The 26,731-nt window shown below is 34.5% G+C and overlaps 1 protein-coding gene across 2 annotated transcripts in view; it reads right to left on the reverse strand.

Annotated features, from left to right (window-relative positions):
- The window catches only part of LOC135835524 (zwei Ig domain protein zig-8-like), a 415,219-nt gene that overhangs the window by 31,037 nt on the left and 357,451 nt on the right, over positions 1 to 26,731 (reverse strand). For both annotated transcript variants that reach the window (XM_065349790.1, XM_065349789.1), the window contains exon 4: positions 12,364 to 12,574. In XM_065349790.1, the coding sequence (XP_065205862.1) occupies positions 12,364 to 12,574 (211 nt within the window). The remainder of the gene's footprint in view (positions 1 to 12,363; positions 12,575 to 26,731) is intronic.

A 26,731-nucleotide genomic window follows, 5' to 3' on the forward strand; every position in this document is an offset into this window, starting at 1 on the left:
ATTCTGGAGTCGTCAGTTGTTGCAATAAGTTACCCACTTTTGGTTAATTTGTTACAAAAATTGACGATTTTGAAATTTTTTTAAAAATGTGAGATTTTTAAATTGTTAAAAAAATTTTTCAGTTTCGTGATATTTTTTGGATTTTTATTTTATTTTTTTTTCAAATTCTATCTAAACGTTTTCTCTATTTGTCACACAGAAAAATTCTTGAAAAAATATAACTGACTTTTCATTATTGAACAAGACTAATCAGAGTTGGAAATTCTCGAAACGTTGAATAAAATGTTCTCATGTGAAGTTACTGCTCCTTTCATCCCATAGGTTCGGCAAACATTCATACTTGAATGTACGAAGTTTCACTGGTGTTCATTATTCCTGATGGGAAATTTGGCCCTTGTGTGCTAAAGACAATCTGCTCTGCAAGGTGTTTGTTTATTTGCATCTTTCATGACTGTCGTATGTTCTCAGTCTGAGCTTTCATATTTTTTACTCTGAATTTTCAAAATTGCTCTTCTATACTGTATTATCGAAATATATGGCAGAGTAGATTAATTGCTTTTTAATCATGCTGTAGCATTCAAAATTTGATAGTTCATGCGAGAGATTCTATATTACTTATATCAGTTGCAAAATAAAAATAAAATAAATAAAGGTGAATACCACGCCTACACTAATATACGTTATCTTTATGACTTTTTAATTGAAAAAAATTGGTGTTAATGTTTATAAAAACGAACAATAGTAACGAGCTGGGTGGGATACGTTAACTAACGATAGCATTAGGTATTAAATTAATAAATATTTTCCTACTCTAAAACGTTTATAACACCGTTTAATAAAAATTTATACACGAGATTAAAGCGGCAAAGCTGCCCTGCCCGCCATGAGCCAGCGAGACTCTCGCAAAGGATACGAGACAACTGGGCGCCCACGCGAGAAAAAGAGATGAAAAAATATGTCGAGCCCTCATTCCCCTCCTCTCAGCTCTCCACCATCTATGCGCCGAATTGTTAAACACCTTACATTTTTCAAATTTTACACCGAAAATATTACAGTAGTTTTTAAAGATATTCGCTAATCCCGAGTTGATCTGTATAGTCGTCGTAGGCCGATGCTAGGTATTTAGCATTTTGGTGTTTAACGCGACTCGGTGTTTATGAGCGTATTTATTTAACAAGGGCGAGAATTTAATTTGCGATAACAAATTGTCGTGTAATGCGGAATGGAATGTTGGATTTAAGTGAGAAAACGTTCCATTCGACAGTACTATTAGGTTTGAAATGAGAGCCAAAGCATCTCGTTGAATATTCTGCTCGAATGGTACACTGCGTTGGTGTATTCTGGCTGGCTTTTCACCGTGTAGCTGTAGCTGTTTTGTTGTGATTCATTTTACGTAATTTTTTGCGGCCTTTGAGACTCGTCGAGCAGCGAGCAGCGAGCTGCTGCGGTGTAGGCATCGCGAGGGGCCAGGGGGATTTCATTATCGAGTTTCTAATATCGCGTATATACTACTGCTAAACTTTCTCGTAATATCTGTCGTCTTTTCGGCTTGTATTCCGTATTGTTGAATGGTCTTTAAACTGAAATAGTTGGTCGTTGTCGTTGTCGTCGTTGTCGTCGTCGTCGTCGTCGTCAAGAAGCATAAGATACCTATGCTTTCTTCATCTTACTTTATTCAGACTGCGAAAGCTCTTCTATCTCTGCAGCAGGTTTTTGAGGTGCTTGAGTCGTCTCACGAATGCTCGCCGTACTCTACCTATAGTAGAAGAGCTATACCCACTGCGATTGCCCTGAAATAACTGAAAGTTGGGACCGGTCTCAAAAGTTAGTATTCATACCCCTATTTTGAAAGCACTCGGTCTGCCAATCCGCAGCTGCTGCTTTAAAGCTCAGCGAAAGCTCAAAAGTTCACAATTTTTCTGAACTTTTGCCCGAGAAAACTGATGGCTCAAATTGGTGCCAAATTATAGCATTTTTCACGCTGAATCCGAATATGTAGGTCTGCCGACCCTAAAGTGCTGCCAAAGCCCCGCCAGACTGGTTCAAAGGGGGAGTAAATTTGGCAAATTTCATCTTTTTGTGTTTTTGGGGTAAATCCTTATAAACAGTTATAAAATTGGGTTAAAAATTATTCTCAAGTAGTTTAACGGAATGCAGTAGGGCTAAGATGATTTTTAGGCACCGTAATTTTTCAAAATTTTCATTTTGGGAGGGGGGTGGAGCATGAGGGGAGCATCGATAAATTCACCAAATAACCTTCCAATGTGAAAAATATTGCCATAATTGAATTCTACGGCCCAAGGAACATATATTTTGATGTATCACAAGGCCATATTTGGTGAATTTATCGATACTCCCCTCATGCCCCATCCCCAAAAAAATGAAAATTTTGAAACATTTTGGCACCTAAAAATCATTTTACCCTTAGAGCATTTAGTTAACCTGCTTGAAAATCATTTTTAAACCGATTTTATAACTGTTTATAAGGATTTACCCCAAAAACACATAAAGATGAAATTTGCCAAATTTACTCCCCCTTTGAACCAGTCTGGCGGGGCTTTGGCAGCACTTTAGGGTCGGCAGACCTATATATTCGGATTCAGCGCGAAAAATGCTATAATTTGGCACCAATTTGAGCCATCAGTTTTCTCAGGCAAAAGTTCAGAAAAATTGTGAACTTTTGAGCTTTCGCTGAGCTTTAAAGCAGCAGCTGCGGGTCAGGTGACCAAGTGAGGTGAAAAATATTGCCATAATCGAATTCTGCGCCCCGAAAAACATATATTTTGATGTATCACAAGGCCATATTTGGTGAATTTTTCGACACCCCCTTTATGCCCCACCCCCCAAAAAATGAAAATTTTGAAAAATTTTGGCACCTAAAAATCATCTTACCCTTAGATCATTTAGTTAACCTGCTTGAAAATCATTTTTAAACCGATTTTATAGCTTTTTATGCGAATTTAGCCCAAAAAGATGAAATTTGTGAAATTTGACCCCCCTCTGATCCAGTCTGGCGGGGCTTTGGCAGCACTTTTGGGTCGGCAGACCTAAATATTCGGATTCAGCGTGAAAAATGCTATAGTTTGGCACCAATTTGAGCCATCAGTTTTCTCGGGCAAAAGTTCAGAAAAATTGTGAACTTTTGAGCTTTCGCTGAGCTTTAAAGCAGCAGCTGCGGATTGGCAGACCGAGTGCTTTCAAAATAGGGGTATGAATACTAACTTTTGAGACCAGTCCCAACCTTCAGTTATTTCAGGGCAACCGCAGTGGGTATAGCTCTTGGACTACTACCAACCTACCTACTAACGTGAAATTGGTTAAAAATTTAGGAACCCGTACGAGCAGCAATTCGCCATAGCAGTATTTGTGCAATACCTTGTATCGTCGTCGTATCTTTGTATTTTTATTACACCCCGTTACACTTCGTTACCACACATTGTTACCCTCAGCATCCTAAGAGATACCGTTCCGTTCATTTTAGTAATGTGTAGAAGAAGAAAAGCTCTCAACGAACGCAAACAAAAGAATGCACAGAAACGTTGTTAATGTTCTTCGGTTGTGACTCCTTCTTCTGTCATTTAAGCAGTTTCGCTGCTCAGCTTCTGCACGCTTTTCTTCGTCTTATATACTCGTAGTTATACCTACTACTCACTCTCTTCAAAAAACTAGAACGTATTTGCTCCATTAGGCATACTACTGGTAATGCATTTAAAAAAGATACTCATCTGAAAGCGTGGGTGAGATCTTTTCCGGATTATTTTTTATTAATTATATCGACGACGGTGGGGCTTCCCCCTCCTCTATGTTTTTTTCTCTTTCTTTTATTCCTATTGTGCGTGTAAGATCCGTTTTAATTGGCTAATTTATAATCTGTCGCGTTTTATAAATTTTGTGAGATGCGAGGATAGTGTTTCACAAAGTGTTTTATAAAAACACTAAAGAAGAGTTGTTAAATGATGTTACCCAATAAAATGCTGATTCTTCATTTGATTTTAGCACTTCTTATGCTTTGCAATTTTTTCCAGAATTTTATGTGTACGTATGCCTTAAGTACATTGAAAAAAAAAAATTAAAAATCATGCTCCAATGATAAATATGTTTTTTGAAGGATAAAAAAAACACCTCGATTTTTCTTCTATTTTCTACGTTAGAATGGATTTTTAAAAATCCTGGATTTCTTACTTGGAGTGGGAGACTACTCAGAAAAACTCTCAGCCCCTCAGCTGGTCAGGGAGCCGAGCCAGGGGTCCTCAAAATAGGGTCATTTTGGAAAAAATCGTGGTTTTTCTGGTATACTTATGAGTATCTAGTATAACCTGTGCAATCGCTCGGTCACCCCCTCCCCTGAAAAAAGACAATTTGAGTTACTAAACCTCCCTGACTAATTAAATTTAAGCCCTCAACCGAGCGCTTGAAGATGGACGGTTTGCAAAAATTACGATTTCCTATGATTTTTACAGCACTTTTTTCACCATTAAAAATTCTTTTTAGAAAAAACAACTCTGAATTCATGCTCACTGCTCAGCAGGTTAAAGTACCTTAGTTACTATAATTTTCGCGATCGTTTCGATCAAATTTACAAAATTCATATTTTTCCAATTATTTTAGTGGATGCTTAAAAAAAATTCAAATAAAAATAGAAAATTTGTTTAGTTTGATCTAAACGGTCGTGAAAAGTGTGGTATTCGAGGTAGGTACTAATGTTTTGACCTGCTAAACACGAGTCCAGCGTTGATTTTTCATAAACATAATTTTCAAGAGTAGAAAAGTGCTTTCAATTAGATGAAAAATTGTGATTCACTCGATCTATTGATCTTCAAGCGCTCGGTAGAGGGGTTAAAGTGGCAGGTACCTATTGAATTTTGAATTCAATGGGTCATGGGAGGATCAGAAACTCAAACCGCAAGTTTAAAGGGGGGCTGGCCAACGGTTTGCACAGGTTATGCTGGGGGATTCAAAAGTTTTCTGCGTAGTCTCCAATTCAAAAGTAAATTTCCCCTCCAATTTTCAGTTTTTGTTAAAAATTTTTTGTTTTTTTGATCTGCTCTTCTATGCAAGGTCCGCGAGTAATAATTAAAATTTCAGATAAAAAAATAAATTTAAAACATTAATACTTTAGACTCAATCACGTAGCTTTCTCTGTTATTCTAGGATAAAAAAAAAGTGAAAGTGGAAGTTGAAAAACAACTCATGCATAAATTTCTCATTTCTGTGTCAGAATTCTTAAAATAACGTTAAAAATTCCTCCCGTGGTCCTGACAATACTCACAGCTTTTGAATCTCTTCAATAGGATCTGGCTTTTAGACTCCTTCCCTAACTCATGGAAAAGTGCTGTAATAATTATCCTAAAACCAAATTAAGAAAATTCTTCCCCTTCTAGTTACAGATCAATCTCTCTTACTTCCATACCTTGCAAAATTTTAGAAAAAATGGTGAGTAAAAGACTTGTATGGTTCATTGAATCTACAAACTCCCTTAATAATAGCCAGAGTGGTTTTCGTAAGAAAATATCTACCACTGATCATCTTTTTACTCTTCAACAAGAAGTTTCTACTGCCTTTGAAAATAAGGAAAGTGTTATTTCAATTTTCTTTGACTTAGAGAAGGCTTATGATAGAGCATAGAGTTACAAAATTCTTGAAAAAATTCACTCAATTGGAATTCGAGGACATCTTGCTCTCTTCATTGCAAATTTTCTTTCTGATTGTAAAATTCAAGTTAGAATTAATAATACCTTATCACAAGTATATGAAATTCAAAATGGTGTTCCTCAAGGCTCTGTATTGAGTACAACTCTTTTTATTCTCCTTATTGATAGCATTCATAGCATTATCCCTCGCCCAATGTCACTAAGATTATTTGCAGATGATATGAACATCTCCCTATGTTTCAAAGACTTACAAATAGCACAGCTTTTTATCCAAGAAACCCTTAATAAAATTCAAGTATGGGCAGGTTCAAATGGTCTCTCATTCTCACAGTCTAAAACCTATTGCATTCTTTTTTCTAGAAAGAACAAAATCGAACTTCCTTCCCTAACCTTCAAAGGTAAAAAACTTGAATTCAAATCAAATACAAAGTTACTTGGATTGATTTTTGACTGCAACTTGTTCATAAGATCCATCAAATCATTTATAAACTTCAGACCATTGGTAAAATTATTGAATTTATGTTTGTCCCAAGCCATGTAGGCATCGAAGGAAATCAGGCAGTAGATGTGTCAGCTAAAACAGCTGTTACCCCCTCTAAAATCTTCTCTGTAACCCAAGATGCCGTTGTATATAAACATTCTAAAAATCATCCAAAACTCCAACTGGAAAAACCTATGGAACTCAAAAACAAATCACGAACTATTTACCCACAAAAAATCAATCCTTGCTGGGAAACACCTTCATCACCTAAATCGATCAGAAGAAATTATAACTACCTGCCTCAGAATTGGTCACACCAAATTAACCCATAACCATTTGTACACCAAAGCACCTAAACCCACCTCAGTAACTCTGAAATAATCTCCACTCAACATCTTCTATTTTATTGCCCCTCCCTCAAAACAAAACGCCAATCCTTAAACATTTCAGACCTTGACCCTACAATTTATGACAACAATAAACAGATGGAAAACATTCTTAAATTCACCAAAGAAATCAATCTTTCGAGCCAAATCTAACTAATCCCTCGAAACTGGGCGTAAAAATCCTGGCAATTATACACGCTCAGTATAAAAAAATGTAAAAAAATCCATTTTTCAAGGAAAAGACTCCCCGGCGGTCATCCAAGCTATTTTTAGTCTTTAGCCCTATTAATATAAGGTCTTCCTTCCCAAAACATAATGAAAAAATGAAATTTGTGAATTCCCCCTTTCAAAAAAAAGAAGTTTTTCGGGCCCCAAAATAACTTTGGCCTATTTGTGAGATGCTGAAAAAAAATTAAATTATTTAAAATAAAATTTATGATTCTTTTTTTGAAAATTTCAATCTCTATTTTGGAATTTTAAAAAACAGTTGAATCATAATTTTCAAGAGAAAACTTTCCTTGAAACACCAGTTTTTTTATTCAATCATTCTGAAATTTCAAAATTTTATTTTGTCATTACTGACCTTTCTAAACATTTCAAAATTTTTCGAATCCAAGGTACGAAGACAAGATTGGTTTCATGTACCTAAGTAAGTATCAACAAGGTGTAAAATTTGTATTCTTCAATCAAACTGCACTTGAAAAATTCAGTAACTGATTTTGAAGACTTCTTTCTTTTCTATTGAGATATTCATCCTGTTCAACTTGATTTTTTTCTACTGCAAATGGATTCGATTTTTCACTCTTTCTTTTCCTACAAAATTCTACGAATTGATCTTTGCCTAAATCATTTCGATACGTCGAAATACATTCTAGTAATGCCATCAAATTGAACGAATCGATTTCCTCTACAATCTCATTGAAAAATAACCGCAACTAAAGCCAAAAAATCAATCACCTTATATCAGAAATCAAAACCAAAAATACTAAAAACAAGTTGAGCAAGGATCCAGAATTGCAGGAGAAAAATAATCACGAATAAAAATATGAAAAATTGATCCCAAAAAAAGAATACCTATCACTTCCCAACAAAAAACATCAATAATATAAATTATTTGAAAAATAGATAGATACACTTTACTCGAGCAAAAAAGTAAAACACATAGTGAAAAATTCTCACGCACAAAACCGATGCCATCACTTACTCAACATTATCACTCAAATGAACCCAGCACGTGGTATACATTTGCAAATAAATTACCTCCTCAATTTAAAACGTGTTCTCTGTTCCCGAGAGTAGATGAGCGAATTTCACGAAAATAAGGAAATTTAGCCAGCTCGATATTCATTAAGTAATACGACGCGATCGCGGCTTGAAATATTCGACGTGTTCAAAATTGCGAAAAATTTCTCCACCACTAAAGAAGTAAATAGCTGCGAGGTACGAGATTACAAATCGAGCGAATAGTGGTACTGGAATTTTGATAAATTGGGCAATAATGTTTAAAGTTTTCTTGTTTCGGTGTCATTATGATGGGTTTCTTTTACAAGTTTAAAATTTGATGTAAGTATACAAATATAATAAATGTTATACGAGTATAGGTATAGTATACAGTAGAGGTAGATATAGCGAAGGTACTTTGAAAACTGAACGAATATTTATACAAGGGGGTTTCACGCCACGTCGCATATTTTTACAAAAAATTGTTTATTTAAGTAATCAAATGAAAAGGGTTTCGGTATTAAAAAAAAGACAACACACATCTACACATTTATCAAACTTGCTACACGAGCTAATGGCTCAATTTATTAGTAAAGTTGAAGAATTCAAGAGCTTGTATTCTTTCGTGCATATTTCGAAATTTTCATGTTGTGTTTTTTGCACCGCTTTCAACTTCTATTAACACCTTTGTTTTAAACAATAATGAATTTCTCGCAAGCGTATAGTTACGACGTTTATACCTACACACTTGTACCTGTTTCTTGAGGTACATGAAAAAAAACAATAAAAAAACAAACAAAAACAACAACGACTGATGTCTCGAGTTTGAAATAAGTCTTCATTATAAATGGAACACGAAAGATGCAGGTGTGAGAATTTGCAGGAATGAACGTCGACAAAATGCTTCGTTGCTTAATATCAGGGGCAATGAACATCGAATGGCTTCACCACCTTATAAACATTTCTGAGAAATGATTGTTTCTTTTGAATGCCAATTCGTTATTTTTCAAAGTGCTCCTCCTCTCTTCCCTACCGCAATGAAAAACCTCTAAAATCGATGTTGCTAAAAGCAAAAGAATTTTCAAGAGTGCCTTAAAATTTCAATAAAATTTTTTGCTTGTCTTGAAAAGTCACTTTATAATTTACCTTCAACATTGAAAAATTTCAAATTTTGATAATTTTCGAAAAAATTATGTACCTACTCTGAAAAGTGCTGTTAAAAAAAAAATACAGTCATTTAAGTTCTTCAGTTTTGGATATAGAGCTATGTATTTGTTAAGAAACCTTTGTTGCTTGTCACGTGAAATCATGCCACAGAGTATGGTCAGAAATTTGATTTTTGAAAATTTAGATCACTTTGTCCCTTCAATTTCTAGAATAGGCACGTGTCAGATAAATCGAATTCATAGAAATTGCCTGTTTGAAAATTAGGAAAACTAGAATAGGAAGGAATTGATACAGGATGAATCGTAAAGGGTGTGGTTTTATGGAATGGATAAATAGTATCCAATCAAAGTTACATCATTTTATAATTGGTAAATTTCAATCAGAAACGTAGGAGCTCAAGATTCAAAAACTTGGTGTAAAAAGTAGGAAAGAAAACATTAAAAAAAATTTTGTAACTTCAATTTGGAGCAAATTCTTCAATTTTTTTAGGCATATAAGTTACAGTAACCAGAAAAGGTGTCAGGGGTTCCCAAAATGGCGCAATCCAATTTTGTAAAAAGAAATGATAAGGGACAAAATTGACGAATTTGGTCCAAATTCAGGTTGATGATGTGGTTCGGCGTCTTTGATGAATGATGATATAGGCCTAGTACTGCGTGAAAAAAAATTGCCATCGAAATTGACTGGTTTCATGTCCATGAAGCAACTGCCACTACTAGAAAAATTTGTTTGAAACACTTGCTAGTAGTGAAAAATATCCTAAAAAATAAGAAAATAATTTTTTTTGATTTTTTTCAAGATTTTAGACTTCTCTCTACATAGATTTCAAGTTTTCAAAGTGAGTTTTAGGGTCAAAAAATTAACTGTCTTGACCTCTGTACCAAATTCCCAATCAATGGCAGGAAACCCATAATCCGAGTAAAAGGCAGTTTCACTCCTTTTACTTTAACTATAGCCTTTCTTTATTCACATCCTGTGAGGTACTACCAACCCCTTTCTCCCTCTTATTTTGTAGCAATTTTGTTTGTTGAAAAATGTTCAAAGTACTTTATGAAAAAATTTCACGTTTTTGTATCTCGTGCCCTGGTAGTCTAATCGTTATGTAAACGTTATAACATCATGTACATATGTATAACTTTGGTTGCACAGTGCACACCTTACTTTTCTGCTACCGAAAATTCTTGATTCAACCTGTATAATTTTCCAAATTATTCTCCTGAATTTTTGAAATTGAAAAAAAAAATGAAAAAAAAAATTAAAAAAAAATTTATAACTTGACAACTAAAACACATTAGAATTCTGAAGCTATTCGTTATCTTTCCATAATGGGTATGTGACTAAAAAGAAGACTAGTCAAGAGACTCAAGATGTGGAGAAGATTTTTTTTTTTCAAAAAATGAAAGAAGAATGAATAATTATTATGAAATTGTTTTCTCGTTTGTTAGAAAATTTCCCTCTTTCGAAAGCCCCTTCTTTCAAAATGTGAATGTCACGTTTTCATTTGTGCTAAAACCGGTTATCATTTATGAAGATTCAATTTATCGATTCTTATGGCCAATGGGCAACAGGAACTCAGATGCATTTGATTCAAAAATTTTAATTTATTCGTTACTCAGCATTTTGTAGAGAGGTGAAGAGGTGATCTTTTTTTCGAGATTTCATGGAATTATTTTTAAATAATTTAGATCTTGAAAATACTTTTCTTCATTCTTGCTGAAAGTGATCTTCAAAACATTCAAATCCTATAATTATTGTTTTTCTCGTTCATATAGAAAGTAGGCAACCTTCAAAAATGCAATGGGAGCTGGAATAATAAACAAAATAGAAGATGTTCAGAGCTGTAGTCGCAGGTTTGTATTGCGGAAATCCCCCTCCCCCGGGTCCAAAAAAGTACTACTTTCAGCATTGCTTGGTGTCAAAATAGGTGAACGTAATTATCGTGAAAATATTAAATATATACTTAACCTGAAACAACTTCAATCTATAAACTATATTTCGAGCACATCCCCACCCTGTTAATTTTTTTGAGCTTTCTTATGAGTTTTCAAGCTTCAGTTAAAAAATGAGCGAAACAGCCTTATGCCTAAATGACTGAGAAGCTTCGCAATCAGTGGTTGGTTGGTGTTGCGAACTGATCAAACTGAAGGTCTTTCACTTCTACCCCGAAAAACCCTATCGTTTTCGATTAGACTTTCGTATGAATAAACCATCAATCTCGTCTGCAGTCTGCAGTCTGCACACAACCCATCAAAAAACCAACCAACTCTGCTCGTATGCCAATTGTCAATCCAGTGTTACCACTTCATTTTATACTTCGACGAGGCGAATTTCTACATTCGACCGAGTATCATTTCGAACCACGTATGTTTTTCACGAATCAATCGGACACACGATATATTACGATCACCATATCGTAGCAGCATAGGGACGAAAATGTGCGGATGCGGAATGGAAACCGCGCACAGATGTGCCATAGCATATCAAGGATAGCGAAACGAAAACCAGACGAAGCGGGGAGGGGGGAGGGGGGACCGATAGTGAAAATACCGCGTTCGTATACTCTCGTATGTACAAACGAGCAATCAACAAAAATGAAATCCGCAGTCGACTTTGATTTATTACTGTTGAAAAACAAGCCCCTTCGGTCATTCCCCACGTACATACAGTTCAGTTAAAACAAATTAAAAATCTATTATAAACAAAGGATTCTCTATAGTTTCTGCCATGTTTTACGTCTTTTCTTAAATTCTGAATAATATGAAGTCGATCGCGATCGATAGAAATATTTTTTAATTAATTTCGATGCGGCGTGGTGGCGATATTAGTTTTGAGATATTTCCAGCTTGTCGGTTATCGTACAACTTGATACGTGTGATTTTCATTTTTGACACGTGAAGTTTGTTGCTTATGCTTGGTTTGAAGAGTTACTTGTTGGCTGCATGTACACGTGTTATTTTATTTTACTTAGCAGTTGTTTCATCCAACTATGTATGTATAGGTATTAGAAAACATGATGTTTGGATACCAGTATCACAGAATTGGATGGAATTTTTATATAGGCACTTATTTCCATTTCACGTACCTATACCTGGGCTCAAGTGTCGAAAGCGGACATTGCTTCATAATAACATTAGTGTTGCATGAAAATAGGTACCTTCTGCAAAGGTTACTTTAATGTGGAAGCTATTTATTGAAATGTCATCGATGTTCATTTTCATTGTGTTTGTCAATCCTTTTGTTTTTAATTTTCAATTCGAATCGAATAGGTATTGAATTTTACTCAAAAACTACCTATCATTTATTTTAGTTTGATCGATTATGTGCACTGTAAAGTGTAAAATGTCAAAGTTCGCTTTTTAATAACAATTTTTAGAGTTAATACTGAGTGAGGAAGGCAGAGAAACGATAAAATAATTTCGATAGGTCATCAGAACCATCGTGTTCCTTTTCAACTTACCTATTACGTGTAGCCAAAATGGTAAACTTTGCTTAGGTTCAGTATTGACTTGGCATTCGTAAACGCCAGTGTCTCTGGTCTGTGGAAATTTTATATGTAACGTCCAGTTCTCCGATTTATCTGGTCTGATAACTTGAAACCGTTGATCACTGGTATATGTGAAAAGTCCAGCGGTTAAGATATGTAAGTCTCTTTTTCTAATCCAAGATACCTAAAAAAAGAAAAAAAACACCAACGCATTAGTATAATAACTTTAAAGAGCACATAAAAAAACAAAACAAAAAGAATAAAAAACTTTCGCAACATCTATAATATAGAAAAATATTGCTAAGCTGTTTTGTTTTTAAATCTTATTAAAAAGTAATCTTTATCACGGTTCATTGCGTTTTTAATCGTAATAATTTAGACAGCAACGCGAATTCGAACCGAGCTTTTAGTATGATAATTTTTTAAACACTTTCGCCTCTCCGTTTCTTTTCTGCCGATTAATAAATTACAACTTTTTTAATTTTTATGATGGGATATTTTCATTTAGTAGTGGATTCGCTACTGTATTACGTGTTCCGCGCGACAGTTGAATATCTCTTTCCGCCTTCCTCCCCTTCTCACCGTCTTCTTCTCGGAGAAACGAGTTCATCATGCATTAAAAATCTCAATTATGACGGTATTTTTATTTGAAATGCGCGAGAGCGAAAAAAAAATGGTCAAATTTTTCACTCTTCGTGGTCGTTTCATATTGTGTGGCATGAACAAGGATAAAATAAGGAAGAAACGAGAGAACTAAGGGGGGTTTGAACCGGCATTATATCATTAAATATAAGAACGCCAACTTCGTATAAAATAATACATTTCAATTTAACAAAGAATTACCGTACCTGGTAGATCCTTATTTATAATTTAAACGTATTTCTGACTTGAGTAATGTTCCAATGTACGTGCGTCGCGTACAGTTCTCTCGCGCCCCTCTGGCTCTGGTTGCGTAATTACCTACGTTGATACGACGCCATTCAAAAATATACCTACGTAGATAGGTTTAGGTACCGTACCTTACATACGTAAAAAAATATTCCTCGCTGTTGGATTCATCCCCTTATGGTGTATATAGGCCTATGCTGGCGGTATAAAGGTCATTGATCGTAGTTGAGCACGAAGAAAACGTGCAAGGGAAAGAGAATACAACATAGAAACGTGCTTCTTCAAATTTCGGCGTTTTTTCATTTTTTTGACGATTGCGAGGGCGAAAGCTCTTGAAAATTTCTAATTCGAGAAATCAAAAATATTTTTTTTTGCATGTAAAAATAAGTTTCAATTTCACCAGGGGGAAAGCTTTCAAAAATTCATCGTTCAAGAATTCATGATTTTCAAAAAAATCATCATTTTGAAATAGGAAAGTGAATTGATACGAGTGAAAGCTTTCGAAAAGGAGGAGTTGCAATAAGACCATTTTTTGGGCCTGGACGGTTATCGACTAGATCCTTCTTAAAATGTTGTAATAAATGTCCGAAATACGAAGCCGTGGTTAGTTAACCCAAAACAATCATTTTTTTTTGGGGGGGGGGGGGGGTTCAGGGGTTCCCAAAATTGCGAATAAAAAATAATTTTGGGAAGTGCTCGGTGATTTTTCATTTGATTTTTCCTGTAACTTTCATAATTGAGTGCTGGAGTGTTTCAAATGTAAATGCTTCAATTTATTTGAAAAAATATGCATAAACGCCTTTTTTTAGGAGTGCCCAAAATGGGGGCCCTAAAAAAAGGGTTCAAAATTACGAATATTTGTACAGAGAGCTTAATCAAACTTTTCCTTCAAGATAATTGAATATATACCTCAAAACGTTACATTTGGCGCAAATTGCAGGTTTCAAGTTTTCCAGGGGTTCCCAAAATATCCAAATTACCCTGCTGTTTGCTGACGATCAGGTGGTCTTTGCTGACAACAAAGATGACTTGAAGAGAGCGATCCTTCAGAAAGTAGCAGATAAATATGGAATGAGAATTTTGTCATCAAAAACAAAGGGAATGACCTTTGAGGGGAAAGAGCCAATACGCAGTAAAATTGTTGTAAATGGACTGTCAGTAGAACAAGTTAGAAGCTTTAAATATCTCGGGTGCGAGCTATCCTATGAAGGAGAGATCGACGCATAATTTAAGATCAACAAATTCCTGAGAGTAAGCAAGGCAATAAACCGAGCCATCCCACCAAGTAAAGTCAGACCCAAAACTCTGATAAGAATCTACAATATGCTGGAAAGACCAATGCTGCTGTATGGAAGCGAAACATGGATGATGAGAAAAGATATAAAAAGCAGAGTAACAGCAGCGGAAATGAGATTCATGCTAGCCATGGTAGTATGTATGTACATATGTACATATATACCAGTGGCGAGAAGGTGTGAGTTTTACTGATAGGGAAGCAAAGTTGTGGTGGAAATTTTCAAAAAATGAAGTACTTAAACTACCATAGCCTAATTTTTAAATCAAGGTGTATAACAAAAAAAAAGTAGGTAACAATGGCAACTCGTCACATCGCTCTCGATTTGGATCTTACAGAGCTATGAACACGCGCATGCGCATAAAATGCAGAACTGTAAATAAGAATTAGCAAACAACTAGAAGGAACTAGTGAGTTGCTTCCGAAGAATCACTGTTTGACGCTCTAACGCACGCGTTAAAGATGGCAAACATGATTCTTTTTTCCCTTGAAACTGGTTTTTTGGAAGCACTGTACAGTTTGCTTCCAACACACAGATTTATGATTTTTGTAGGTAATAGAAAAGGTGCATCTGATGACATTTAAACGAGATAGTATTCTTGATTGTTGTAAAATATTTTTAAATAATATTTTATTGTCGATTTGTACTGATATTTTTTAATTAATTTAATTTTCTACAACTCGGGAACTTCAAAGGGGAAGCATTGCTTCCCTTGCTTCCATGAACGCTTCGCTACTGAATATACGAGCCACAATAGGAAAAGGAATGAAGGCATCCTGAAGGAGCTAGGAGCAGAGCCAATCATTGGACAGGTGAAAGATTACAGAAAGAAATGGCAAAGATACGTTGATAGAATGCCTGATGAACAGTCCCCTTGAAAAGTCAAAAAATACACTCCAACTGGCAGGAGGAGCAGAGGAAGACTGAAGAAAAAACTTGATGACACATTGGCGAGCAGTTTCCCAGATGGGCTGAACAGCTCACCACAGGGCCGGACCCAAGAACATGGAAAATTTAGCGGTCGCCCACCGAGATATCCCATTTTAGCGGCCCTAATTTTGGGCTCCTGAATTAATCGGCCAAATTTTTTTCTCTCATTTTTCAAAGTGTAGGACTAACATAAGAGCATAAAAATTCATTTAGAAATTTTTTAAGCAGCCCAGTTTTTACCTCATCAGCCCAAATATGTCAGGGCCCACCGAGATTTTCTCGATAACTAGGTGGATGAGTCTGGGCCTGGCTCACCGGGTGAAAGTTCAATGATGATGATGATGATGATGATGATGATGATGATGATGATGAAAAATCAGAAAATTGGATTTTTGAGAACCATGATCATTCAAGTCTTTATATTGAGAAAGGTGCAATACTTTATCTAAGAGTACTAAACTAATACATTTTCATGTTGACAACATGTCGATGTTAATATTGATGTGAAATTCGACATCAACAATTACATCCACAATATCAACATAAGTTTCCAAATTTGAGAAATCTTTGAAAATTTGGTTGATGTTGGTGTTGATGTATTTGTGGACAATCAACTTTCACATCGACGAGACATCGACAACTCCAAACTAGGGAAAAGTGTATATTTTTATCAATGCCATTAAATATTTTGTTTTCCTCTCTACACAAGATAATATTTTCAAATGTTTACCACACTTCTAAACACTAAAACAGAAATTTCAATTTTGAAAAATTGGTCGCCATTGTTGTAGATGCAAATTTTGAGCATTGAAATTAACAACTACATGTCGAGATAGTATGTTGAGGTATTAGAAATAATAAAAGAATTTTGGAAATTTTCATTAACCTGACTTCTTTATGGACAGAAGATTCCTACTACATAACTAATTGGTCACTTTTCCATCATTATGTTGAAAAAAACGTAGTCGATGCAAATGTCGACGTCGACAATTGTACGGGTAGGTTCAAAATGGTGGTTTCAAAATTTTCAAAAAATTGAAACACCTCCAATTTTTGCCCTCGTGGGTCGAAAATAGGAAAATCACCTCGCTTAACGTTTATCTGGGGTTATTTTTTATTTTATTTTTTTTTTTTTGAACCCCTGGAGCCCAAAAAATGATCATTTTGGGTTAACTAACCACGGATTTGTATGTATTTGGGACATTTGTTACATTTTAAGATTGGTTGAGTTGATAACTGTCTGGGCCCAAAAAATGGCCTTATTGCAACTCCTCCTTTATGGGGAATTAACGAAATAAAGCAAAAAATTTGAGTTTTAATTTTCAAGAAAAATTCCTTTATGCCTATAAGAAAAGCTTTGAATGATGGATGTGGTTTTTGCTTTCAATTTCATAATGAAATGTCATTGATAGGAACCCTACAGATTTTTTCCAGATTTTTCAAAAGCCTGACTAAATGTCAAAAAGTAACTTTTGAAAGTTTGACCCAGCAAATTCATTGATTTTACAAAAGGTATAAATAGGTACCAGTAATTCACCAAAAGTCACTTTGAACTATCAGAAATTATTAAATTACCTGTAGTTTCCTAGAAATTACTTGAGTTACAAAAAGTTTACTTGATTTTGTCAGTAATGTAAATGTTTAAAAATTACTATCAATTTTCTAAAAAATTACCAGTATTTCATTTACTAAAAGTTGCCCGTAATTTACCAAGAAATTACCAGTTATCCATTAAAAATTGTCATTATTGGTAATTTACCAAAAATTACCGGTAATTCGTGTACCTATCATTTCTGAAATGAAACGACGACGTTTTTTTAATGCAGGAGTTTGATTGTTTCAACATTTATTGTGAGAAAATCCTGTTTTAGGTGTGTACAGAATTTCGTTTTCAATGATTTGGGAAAATTTTGAAAATTCAGTCCATTAAATTTCCTCAGCAGACACTTTCCAGAAACCCTGAACACGAAATGTAAATCGTCAGCATTCCAAACAGACAATGTGGAAGAATACTTTTGACTGTTTCTTGGTTGTTTCGGTTATGACTTTCACCTTGAAAATCCGCAGGTACTCGTACCTACGCAAAAAAAAGGCCTTAGCCACACACGTAGACTTTGCGAGAAGTAGGCGGTTAAAAGTTTTGTTTTTCGAGTCTTGTTCGCATATAACCTTGGCGAATTACTCGGCTCGTAAATTACAAAATAGGTAAATATTTTTCCATAACGCAGGAATACTAAAAAGGAGGAAAATTTTCGTAACGAGCTAAAACGAGGAAAAAAATTCCTAATGTTTTAAATTTTAAAAAAGAAAGTACACAAAAAAACGCAAAAAAATAATAAACTTACTTTGAAAACTCGAACAAAAGTTAATCAAAAAGTTTCAGGCGCGAAGTGCAAATGATGGTAGATAAAATTAAGCAAAGAATAGCAACCAGAGGTGGTGCCAACAATGATGCAAACCGACGCCTCATAACTTCTTAGCTTGTTTTAAAACTTCGCTAACTTTTCACTTAAGTACTGACAAATCGAATAATCCAATCACAGGCGCAAATTTCGTCCGCCTTTTTCGACACATCACAAAACCTTGCTAACCCCCTCTCATCAATAGTGTATTTTTTTTCGCGAATAACTCCAGCCATTTCCATATACTACCAAGAGTAAATTTTTATCGAACGAAAATTGTTCTTTATTTTTTTTAGCACGCTCCCTTCTCTTCATCACTTCCTAAGCTTCTTTTACCGTGATGTTTTTTTCTCTGTTTAGAGAGAAGAAAAAGTCTCGTTGTATTCATTTGCAACTTTGTTGACCCGTGAATTATTTCAATTTTTCGAGAAAAGCTAACTCGATATACGAGATACGATACGTACGATTTCTAACCGATACCCAAACTTTGTAGATAAGTAAAAGTATAATTCTGTTAGGTAATAAAATAAATTCGATTTGTAAGAGACGAAAGCAAAAGACGAAGAAAAAGGGCAAAAATAATAAATGAAATCCGCTAAAACAAAACACGAATTCCATTCTTAGATCAACTTCTCGTTTGTAGATATTACGTACTTCATTAATAAAAACGATTAAATTCTCGAAATACCCTTTTCATTCAAAAAGATTCATTTACAATTAAACTGACAGCCTGACGTAGAGCTTCGGCAAAACGTTAAAAATATTCGCGAAAACGGCCAAATATTAATTTATCAAAATTGCAACCTAAAGCGAACTAACTGCTAAACAATGCGAAAATTATTTAATTTTGTTTTCGTCTCGAAAAATTAATTTACTACGGAATAATATAAATTGCATATTTATGTTAAAGTTAGGCATTTGAAGAGCGCAGAACCGCAGATAGAAGAATATTCTGTATTTAATATTACGTATGGTTTATTTCGTTTAAGAACTAGATGATAATAAATCCTTTGCTGTGAATTTTCACGTAGAACTGTTCAATTCAAGAAATAAGGAGTTTTGAAATGAGATGATATTTTCCCCACAGTTTATTAAAAAGTCCTGAAAAACTAAACAACTCAGATTTCAAGGTAAAACAAATCGGTAGCGGATCTAACGATCAGCAGAGACGCAAATGTGTACTGGTCTCCTGATTGTAGGTCCTAGTTGAAGCTGATGGGCTTCAAAAACAAGATTTTTTGGGAGACTGAAAGGTTTTAGGTTTCTTTTTGGGCTCCGGGGGTATATTAAGCTTCTTGATACCCTAAAGAACTTGATTTCATCTATTTTGAAAGTAGTAGGCATTGGAAAAAATTTTTCTTTTATCCTCTCTCCCCTCTAATACCATCAATTAGAAGAAAAATCGTCAGGAAAAAGTGAGCATATTGAAAACACCTGACAAATATTTAAAAATTTGAAAAATTGAAAGGGACCCCTGAATATAACTATTGAATAATTAAGTATAATATATAGGTACCTTCGAAAGCTATGATAGCATTTTTTCATTTGAATGTAATTCAGTTTCAAAAAGATACCAAATTTTCAATTTTTTTGTTCATTTTCTCTGTTTACGTGACTGCAAAATGAAGTCAAGTTTCGTAATGGCATCTTCATGTAAATTATTATTCACGAATAAATCATCTCTAATTTTTTTAGATGAATTTGAAAAAGTTACTTGAATTTTGCCATGTTATTCTCTTTCCCTAGATCTGATTTGATAGTGATTCAGCCGTACTCAAATTATGGCCTAAACCCATTCCACGTCAATTCAACCAAGAAGTGGTGGGGGGGGGGGGTCGTCAATTTTTTTGAAATTTTTCCTATGGAAAGACCTTTTGAAGGGATGACCAATGACGCAAATCACAGCCTTCTATCACTTTTTCAAAGGCTGCTAGGGGGTGTCAAAGTTTTCAGTGAACTTGAAATATTATATCATCAATTTCAGCAGTGAATTAATCGATAACCGCTATAGGTACCTACCAAAATGGAACTTTTTCCAATAGTTAAGGGTTTTGAAGGACTTTTTGGTGATATCATAAAAATCAGTGTTGCCACTTTTTTTCGTACGAAAAATTAGCTCGAAAAGTTTCAAAACGTAGTTTTCATATCGTTCCAACTCTCAAAAATTCCGAATAAAATATATCAGGGACAACTTTTCATGCTGAACAACATATTAAAAAATTTGGATGGCATTATTTCGTAAAGTCGATTTTAAAAAATTGAAAGGTTGCAAAAAATTACGATTTTTTGATTTAAAACATGAAAAAAAGTTTTGATTGGAGAAGTTGACTCATTTGACCCTTATTTTTATGTATCCGTTGAAAAAGTTGAAAAAACCCTTTCACTCTATGAAATGAACTCATCACAAAAAAATCAAAATTCAAAAATAAACGAATTTCAATTTTTTTGCTACGAGTGTAATTTTTATCAACTTTTTCATGAAATACGTCAGAAAGAAGTCAAAATAAGACAACTGAGTTTTAAACTTTTTTTGATGTTTGGAATTGAAAATTGAATTTTTTCGAAATTTGATTTTTTTTGTCGATTATGCTATTGCTGTCAAAATTTAAGACCACTTTTAGGGCTGTATTGAGTGGCCGAACATTTTATAAATCGCTCATTTTTGAATAGATTCGTGTTTTGAAAATTTTTAAATTTTGAAAGATACAAATACCATTTTTGAAACTTGAAAAATACGTATTTTGGAACGTAGTGATGTCAATTTTCTAATCATTATTGCAAATTTCAAAAAAAGTAAAAAATTCCGTAAGGTTTGGCTATTTTTTTCAATTTTTTGAAATTGACAATAATGAGCAAAAATGGGCATAACTGCGTTCCAAAACAAATCCCTAGTTTATTGTTGATCTCTCGAATCAATTTTTGGAGCCTCTTTCAGCAGATTTTTAAATTGTCCAGTTTTGGAAAAATTGTCGTAAATATCACAGGAAAATATAAAAATCTGCTGGAGGCTCTAAAAGAGGCAAAACCAAGATTTGAACCAAACTTCAGCCTTTTGTCTCAATTTGATTTTGACCTAATTTCAAGTTTTCAATATAAAACCAGGCTATTTTGAATTTTTTCAAATAAAATTCATGAAAAATTGAGAAATGAAATCAATTTTTTTGTGCTTTTTCGTCTTCGTTTTGTTTTATGCGAAAACTAGCCGCTGTTTGAGACTCTGAAGGAGGAGAGGGGGAGGTTTAAGCAAAAAAAGTTCGCTTAGAGCGGAAGATACTTGAATCCAGCTCTGCTGAAATCCATATTGTAAAATGAGAAAAATTAATTTGAGAACCCTGGAAAGGCTGGAAAAGTTGTGGGAAAATAATTTTTCTCCAAGATCGAATACCCCATGCACAATTACATTTAAAAAAGAAGCACAATAATTGAAAAATATTTTTATTAATTTTTCAAATTCTATTCCTCTTTTGTTTCGGGATCCCGCTCTCTTTAAAAAATATCCACGTTAAATAAAATAAAAATCAGGCAGGTACATTGACACCATCTCAGACATCGTCATGTGTATCGGCGTTCAAAAAATCGTGCTTCGAAATTGGCGACAAAAATAGCTAAATTGTTAATTTATCTCGATAACTCAACATTCAACCTTTAGCTTTTCACCAGGTACCCTTATCGAATACAAATGCTCGTGGAAATTTTTTTCAACTCGGACAAATTAAATTATCGCGTAAGTCGTAGAAGAAATGTCGCCCACCAAAGAGCGCACAACTGGCACTAGACAGTAGTGCGGCGAGATGTGTAAGAATTAGAGTAGAGGGTAGGAGCAGGGTTAACATTCGAATCTCTCGCGAAAGGTATAAAAGCTCGTAGAAAATAACACTATATATACTATACGTATAGTATACTCTCGGAATTATCGACTTGGCAATGCTATACAACAGTTTTTCTAATAAAATTTTCACTCGTAAAGTTTTAGTCCGGTATGAAATATAAAAATGGCTGGCAATAAAATTTCAACGACTTCATACCCGGCGCAGCAAATTTAAAAGCCTTTACAGGCCTTACACACAGCCAGAGAGAGAGAAAACAACGTTAAAAAGAAAAATCGCCGTGGCTTTGGTGCAGTGTTCTTAAATTTATCTCGTGGTATCCGCTACCTCCTCCTCCCCCTGCCGTTCCCTCTCATTCGCTGGAGAGTGTATTTTCAATTAAAAAAAAAATCCCAAGATTAAACTACATATACTACTTGTTTGTTAAATAGAGGTAAAAAAATTCCAATAGTAAATCACAGTCCAAATTATAGTGTTTCATTTAAATAAGCCTGGTCGTTGTGTTCACTAGCTGCTCGCTTTCGTATAGCATATTCGCTAATTTAAAACTTACAGCGGAAATACGAGTACATGGTAAAAAATAAACGGGTAAATATGCGAATAGAACAACACATCTTGGTGTATTTATTCTGCGTTATTTTTCCGCATGTACCTATCGTTTTTTTTTTTTTTTCTGTACACTACACTAGAGTTGGACGTAGGTACAATATAGCGAAAAAAAACCTCGTGTAGTAAATTTTTATACGCTTGTTTTCGTTCACCGATTGTTCGCGTGGTCGTCGTCGTCGTCGTACTCGTTTTCATAGAGGTGTATAAAAGAGCTCGTATACAGTTAACCCAGTACTCGTAGTACATACGAGTCTAACCAAAGGACCAAAGTTTGTATAGTGATTTTGATGGTAGGTAATATAGCGCCGCATACACCATATGTAGTGTATGCGGTATAGTATGGTATCGTATACTATGTATACCTATACTACACACATGTGTAGAGGCCTACTACGAGTGTACGAGTATATATGTACATACGATACAGAGAAAGCCTTCTAAATAAAGAATGAGAACGTGCGAAATATGCGTGAAAGAAGTAAAATGAAACAGAGTAGGATCATTTTGCAAACATACGAAGCTTAGTTTTGGAATAAGATTTGAAATCATTAATCAATCAGACACTACGCGGAATAGTGAAGAAAACATACGCGAATCTATTTCCTTTTGCTAACTTTCTAGTCGGTGATTTATGACAAATAGTAGGAATTTTCGCACGCTTTTCTCAAATACGACCGATATCACTGCATGTTGGCACGTTTTTCTATAGCTACCGTAATAAGAGACAGCCTAAAAATAATATACCTAATGGGTTCGGTTCATGCGAGACGCGTTATAAACTTTATCAAAACGTCAGAAGGCAATCCTTTCACGAATATCTGTTTTTGAAATGTTTTCCGATTTCGCTTCACAACCAGTGTAAAAAATTACATCTGACGCGAGCCGCCTGTACAGATTTTCAAAAAGGTTAATTTCGATGAAACGCTTTGCACAGACAGAACTTATACGTCGTACGCATGGGATGGGATATGGGTGATTTGAATGCAAGATGGAGTCGGAGACGAGTAGCGTAAATGCGACAAGTCACTGAACTTGAAATTCGATAAGAGATTATTTGGGCTGTGTGGGGTTTTCAATGGGAAACCGATAGTTGTGGGATGATCAAAAGAAAGTTCTTGAAAAAGGAATCGTGTACCTACTTTAGACTATTAATAATTCATGTAATAGGTATCGAATATTATTTTTAATTTACACGAATAATGATACCTATGATATTCAAAGGAAAATGTAATCCTTGAATTAATCCAAATTTCCTGTTTGAAGTTTTTTGCAAATTGAAAAAAAAATCATAATTATAAGTAACAGGCTCAGTAAAAAAAGTTGGATCCTTTCTCTACCCCCCTAAGGATCTGTATAGGAGCCCTCTATCCCTCTCGAATAGATAGCATTTATTGTGGAGCAGCAGAATTACCCCCAGATTTTAGAAGAACTCCCATAACAAACAAATTCATCTCAAATGCATCCACCAACCCTTCCCATCCACTCCAAAACTAACCCACCCAACCCCCAACATTTTGATCATATAGAAGGACCCATTTCTAATTTCATCACAATGTTGAATGATCTTCATGTACCCAGCCATGTTGTAATCACAGGAAATGAAATTGTAGATAAATATGCAAAATCTGCCACTGCTCTTTCTCCTCTCACATTTATCACAGCTGACGACCTTAAATCTATCTTCACCCAAAACACACTTAAGAAATGGCAAAACTTTTGGTCCCTCCAAACATCAAACAAGCTCTTTCACCACAAAAAAACTACTCAGCCTTAGAAAAACCTATCTCAGCTAAATAGACTTGAAGAAATCATTATAACCAGATTGAGAATTGGCCACACAAAAATCACCCACAATCACCTTTATGAAAAGGCCCCAAAACCCACATGCCAGTTCTGCCTGTCAGAACTTGTATCTGTCCAACACGTACTATTTCACTGTCCCTCCTTACATCAGCCCAGACTATCCCTACAAACAGATGAAAGATCCTTATTCATACCAGACGACCCTTCCGAAATTAAAAAATTCTTAGACCTAATTAAAAAATTTGACCTTACCAACTCGATTTAAATCTCACACGACGGGTGCAATAATCAAGTAATTACAAACACCCCCCCAAAAATTTTTTTTTAAAGTTTTAAATTCGAAAACCAATTCTCTATCATGTTATAAATTAGGGGGGGGGGGGTAATAAAACGAAAAAAAGTAATATAGACTTGGGTCAGTTTTTTTCTGTTTGGTAGTTGGATCGAAAATTTGGGCAAGAAATCAGATTTTGAGATTCTGGAGTATTTTATCAAAAAAATGGGTTCTAAAATTAGATCATTAGTCAAAAATTTATATTTTGAGAATAGGTACTTAATGAATTGGAATGTTCACTTATTTTTTGGGGTATGATGCCTTAGTGTCTCTATCCTAATAATTTTGAAAAAAAATGTGCTTTCAACAAATGGATGGGATTTTACACTCAGCATTCTCAAATTACTTAATAAGAATTGACATCTCGTACCTATCTATGAGGAACTATAAAAGTTCCAGTCGCCGATTTGAACGATACGGCAATTTTTTGAAAAAGCATCTGAAACTCTGGTAACCGGAATTTCAGCTGCTTAATATCTGGATTCTTGACGAATTTTTCAAAATTCAAAATCAAAATTGATCATTTCTGCAATTTATGCTTTTCTTGAAAGAAAAAATATGTTTATTCAGTAAGAATGATGAAAATAACTTCTGAAAGTAATTTTGTGGTTATTGTTGCTAATTTAAAAAAACCGAAATTCGATTAGTTTTTGGCAATTTTTTTTTTGATTTTTTGAAATTGACAATAAAGCCATCAAAAAATTGGTACTACTGCATTCCAAAATATTTACCCAATTTTAGGAATGAAACTTCTCAATATTTTGGCTCAATTAAGGCGAAATATTTGCCAAGAAAAAATTTTCAAAACAAGAATAATTACTTATCTAAAAATAACCGATTTGCAAATTTTCAACCGCTCAGTAGAATCCTAAAAGTGGTCTGGGATTTTGACGAAAATAGCATTTTACTTGAGACTGGAGCATTTTTCTCAAAACAGGTTATGTCGCGAAAGGAGGGAAAAAACTACGATTTTTTTGAAAATTCTTCCTCTTTGGATGCCCAAATCTCCCATACAGGGCCTCTTCCAGAGCTAATTTTTTTTTGGATAACTTTCAGTTCAAAATGAAGGTATTGGCTGAATTTGGTTGGAATTTTAGAATTCGCGGACTTCTTTTTTTTGCCATCCACCCTAATAAATAATAATACGAGTAATATGCTGATCCAAAAAACAAACTTGAGGTATCTGGCTGGAAATTTCGGCTCAAATGAGAATGAATTTATTATTGAACAGGTAAAAAATGAGCCACAACTCGATTTTTAGGACCATGAAGTAATTTCACATCTTCTGAAAGAATTTGAAATTTTGGATAAGTAAATGGAAAATCACGCTGGAGGCTCCAGTATGACCTGCTCAAGAGCTTCCTCAGTATAACCACAGATCGGTTGCTTGAAATTGATTTCTGAGTCGTCCGGGAAAATTGATCAATAGGTAGGTATACGAAATGAAGTTTTTCAGTTCTTTTCCAATTATCTAGTACTAACCTCCCCTCTCCTGGTAGATTTAGATCGGTATTTGATATTCTTGCAAAGTATTCAAAACTTGAGCAGGATGAAAGAAGACCTCAGAAGATCACTATTTTCCAGTTTTCAACCTCTGAAGTTAATTTTTTGATTTTTAATAAATTTTTGAGGTTTTTGTTAGAAACTAGCAATTTAGCTGCGTCTGCATTGGACATCAACGTAATTTCTAAAATTTTTCAAAAATCAACATTTAGCTGATGAAAACGGTAGGATGCGGTTATTAAAGTTTTCTTTCATCCTATCAAGTTTAATTTCATTCGAAGATCCCGGAGTTGAAAGCCTCTATTGTGTGTTCAGTATAATGTTTGGGTGTATATGGAGGGGGTGTGGGTGGGAGACTGATACTAAGTTTATGTGATTATTTATTTTTAAAAAATTGATTTCAACTTCTAAGTACATTATGTACGTAGAAGCTTTTAAATGTGAAAAAATACCCTATGTACGTTAGTACCATGCAACATCAGCTTTCAATTTATTCACTACCTAGTACCTCTACCTATCTACCAAATCGCAACTACGTAGATTAAACTTTAAATGAATAAAAATTCCAAAAACCATCACAATTACAAAATTTATCGACTAGATTTCCGTTTTTAGGCGAAAATTTATATTCACATCAATAAAAGGTAAATGATTCAACATTTATGACCACTGAAATCCGGCGAGTTGTTCAAATTATAGGAGAAAACGGCGAGCGAAAAAATTGCTACGGATTTCCAACAGTTTGGAAAA

Source organism: Planococcus citri, chromosome 2 (genome assembly GCF_950023065.1).
Source record: "Planococcus citri chromosome 2, ihPlaCitr1.1, whole genome shotgun sequence".
Lineage (NCBI taxonomy): Eukaryota > Metazoa > Arthropoda > Insecta > Hemiptera > Pseudococcidae > Planococcus > Planococcus citri.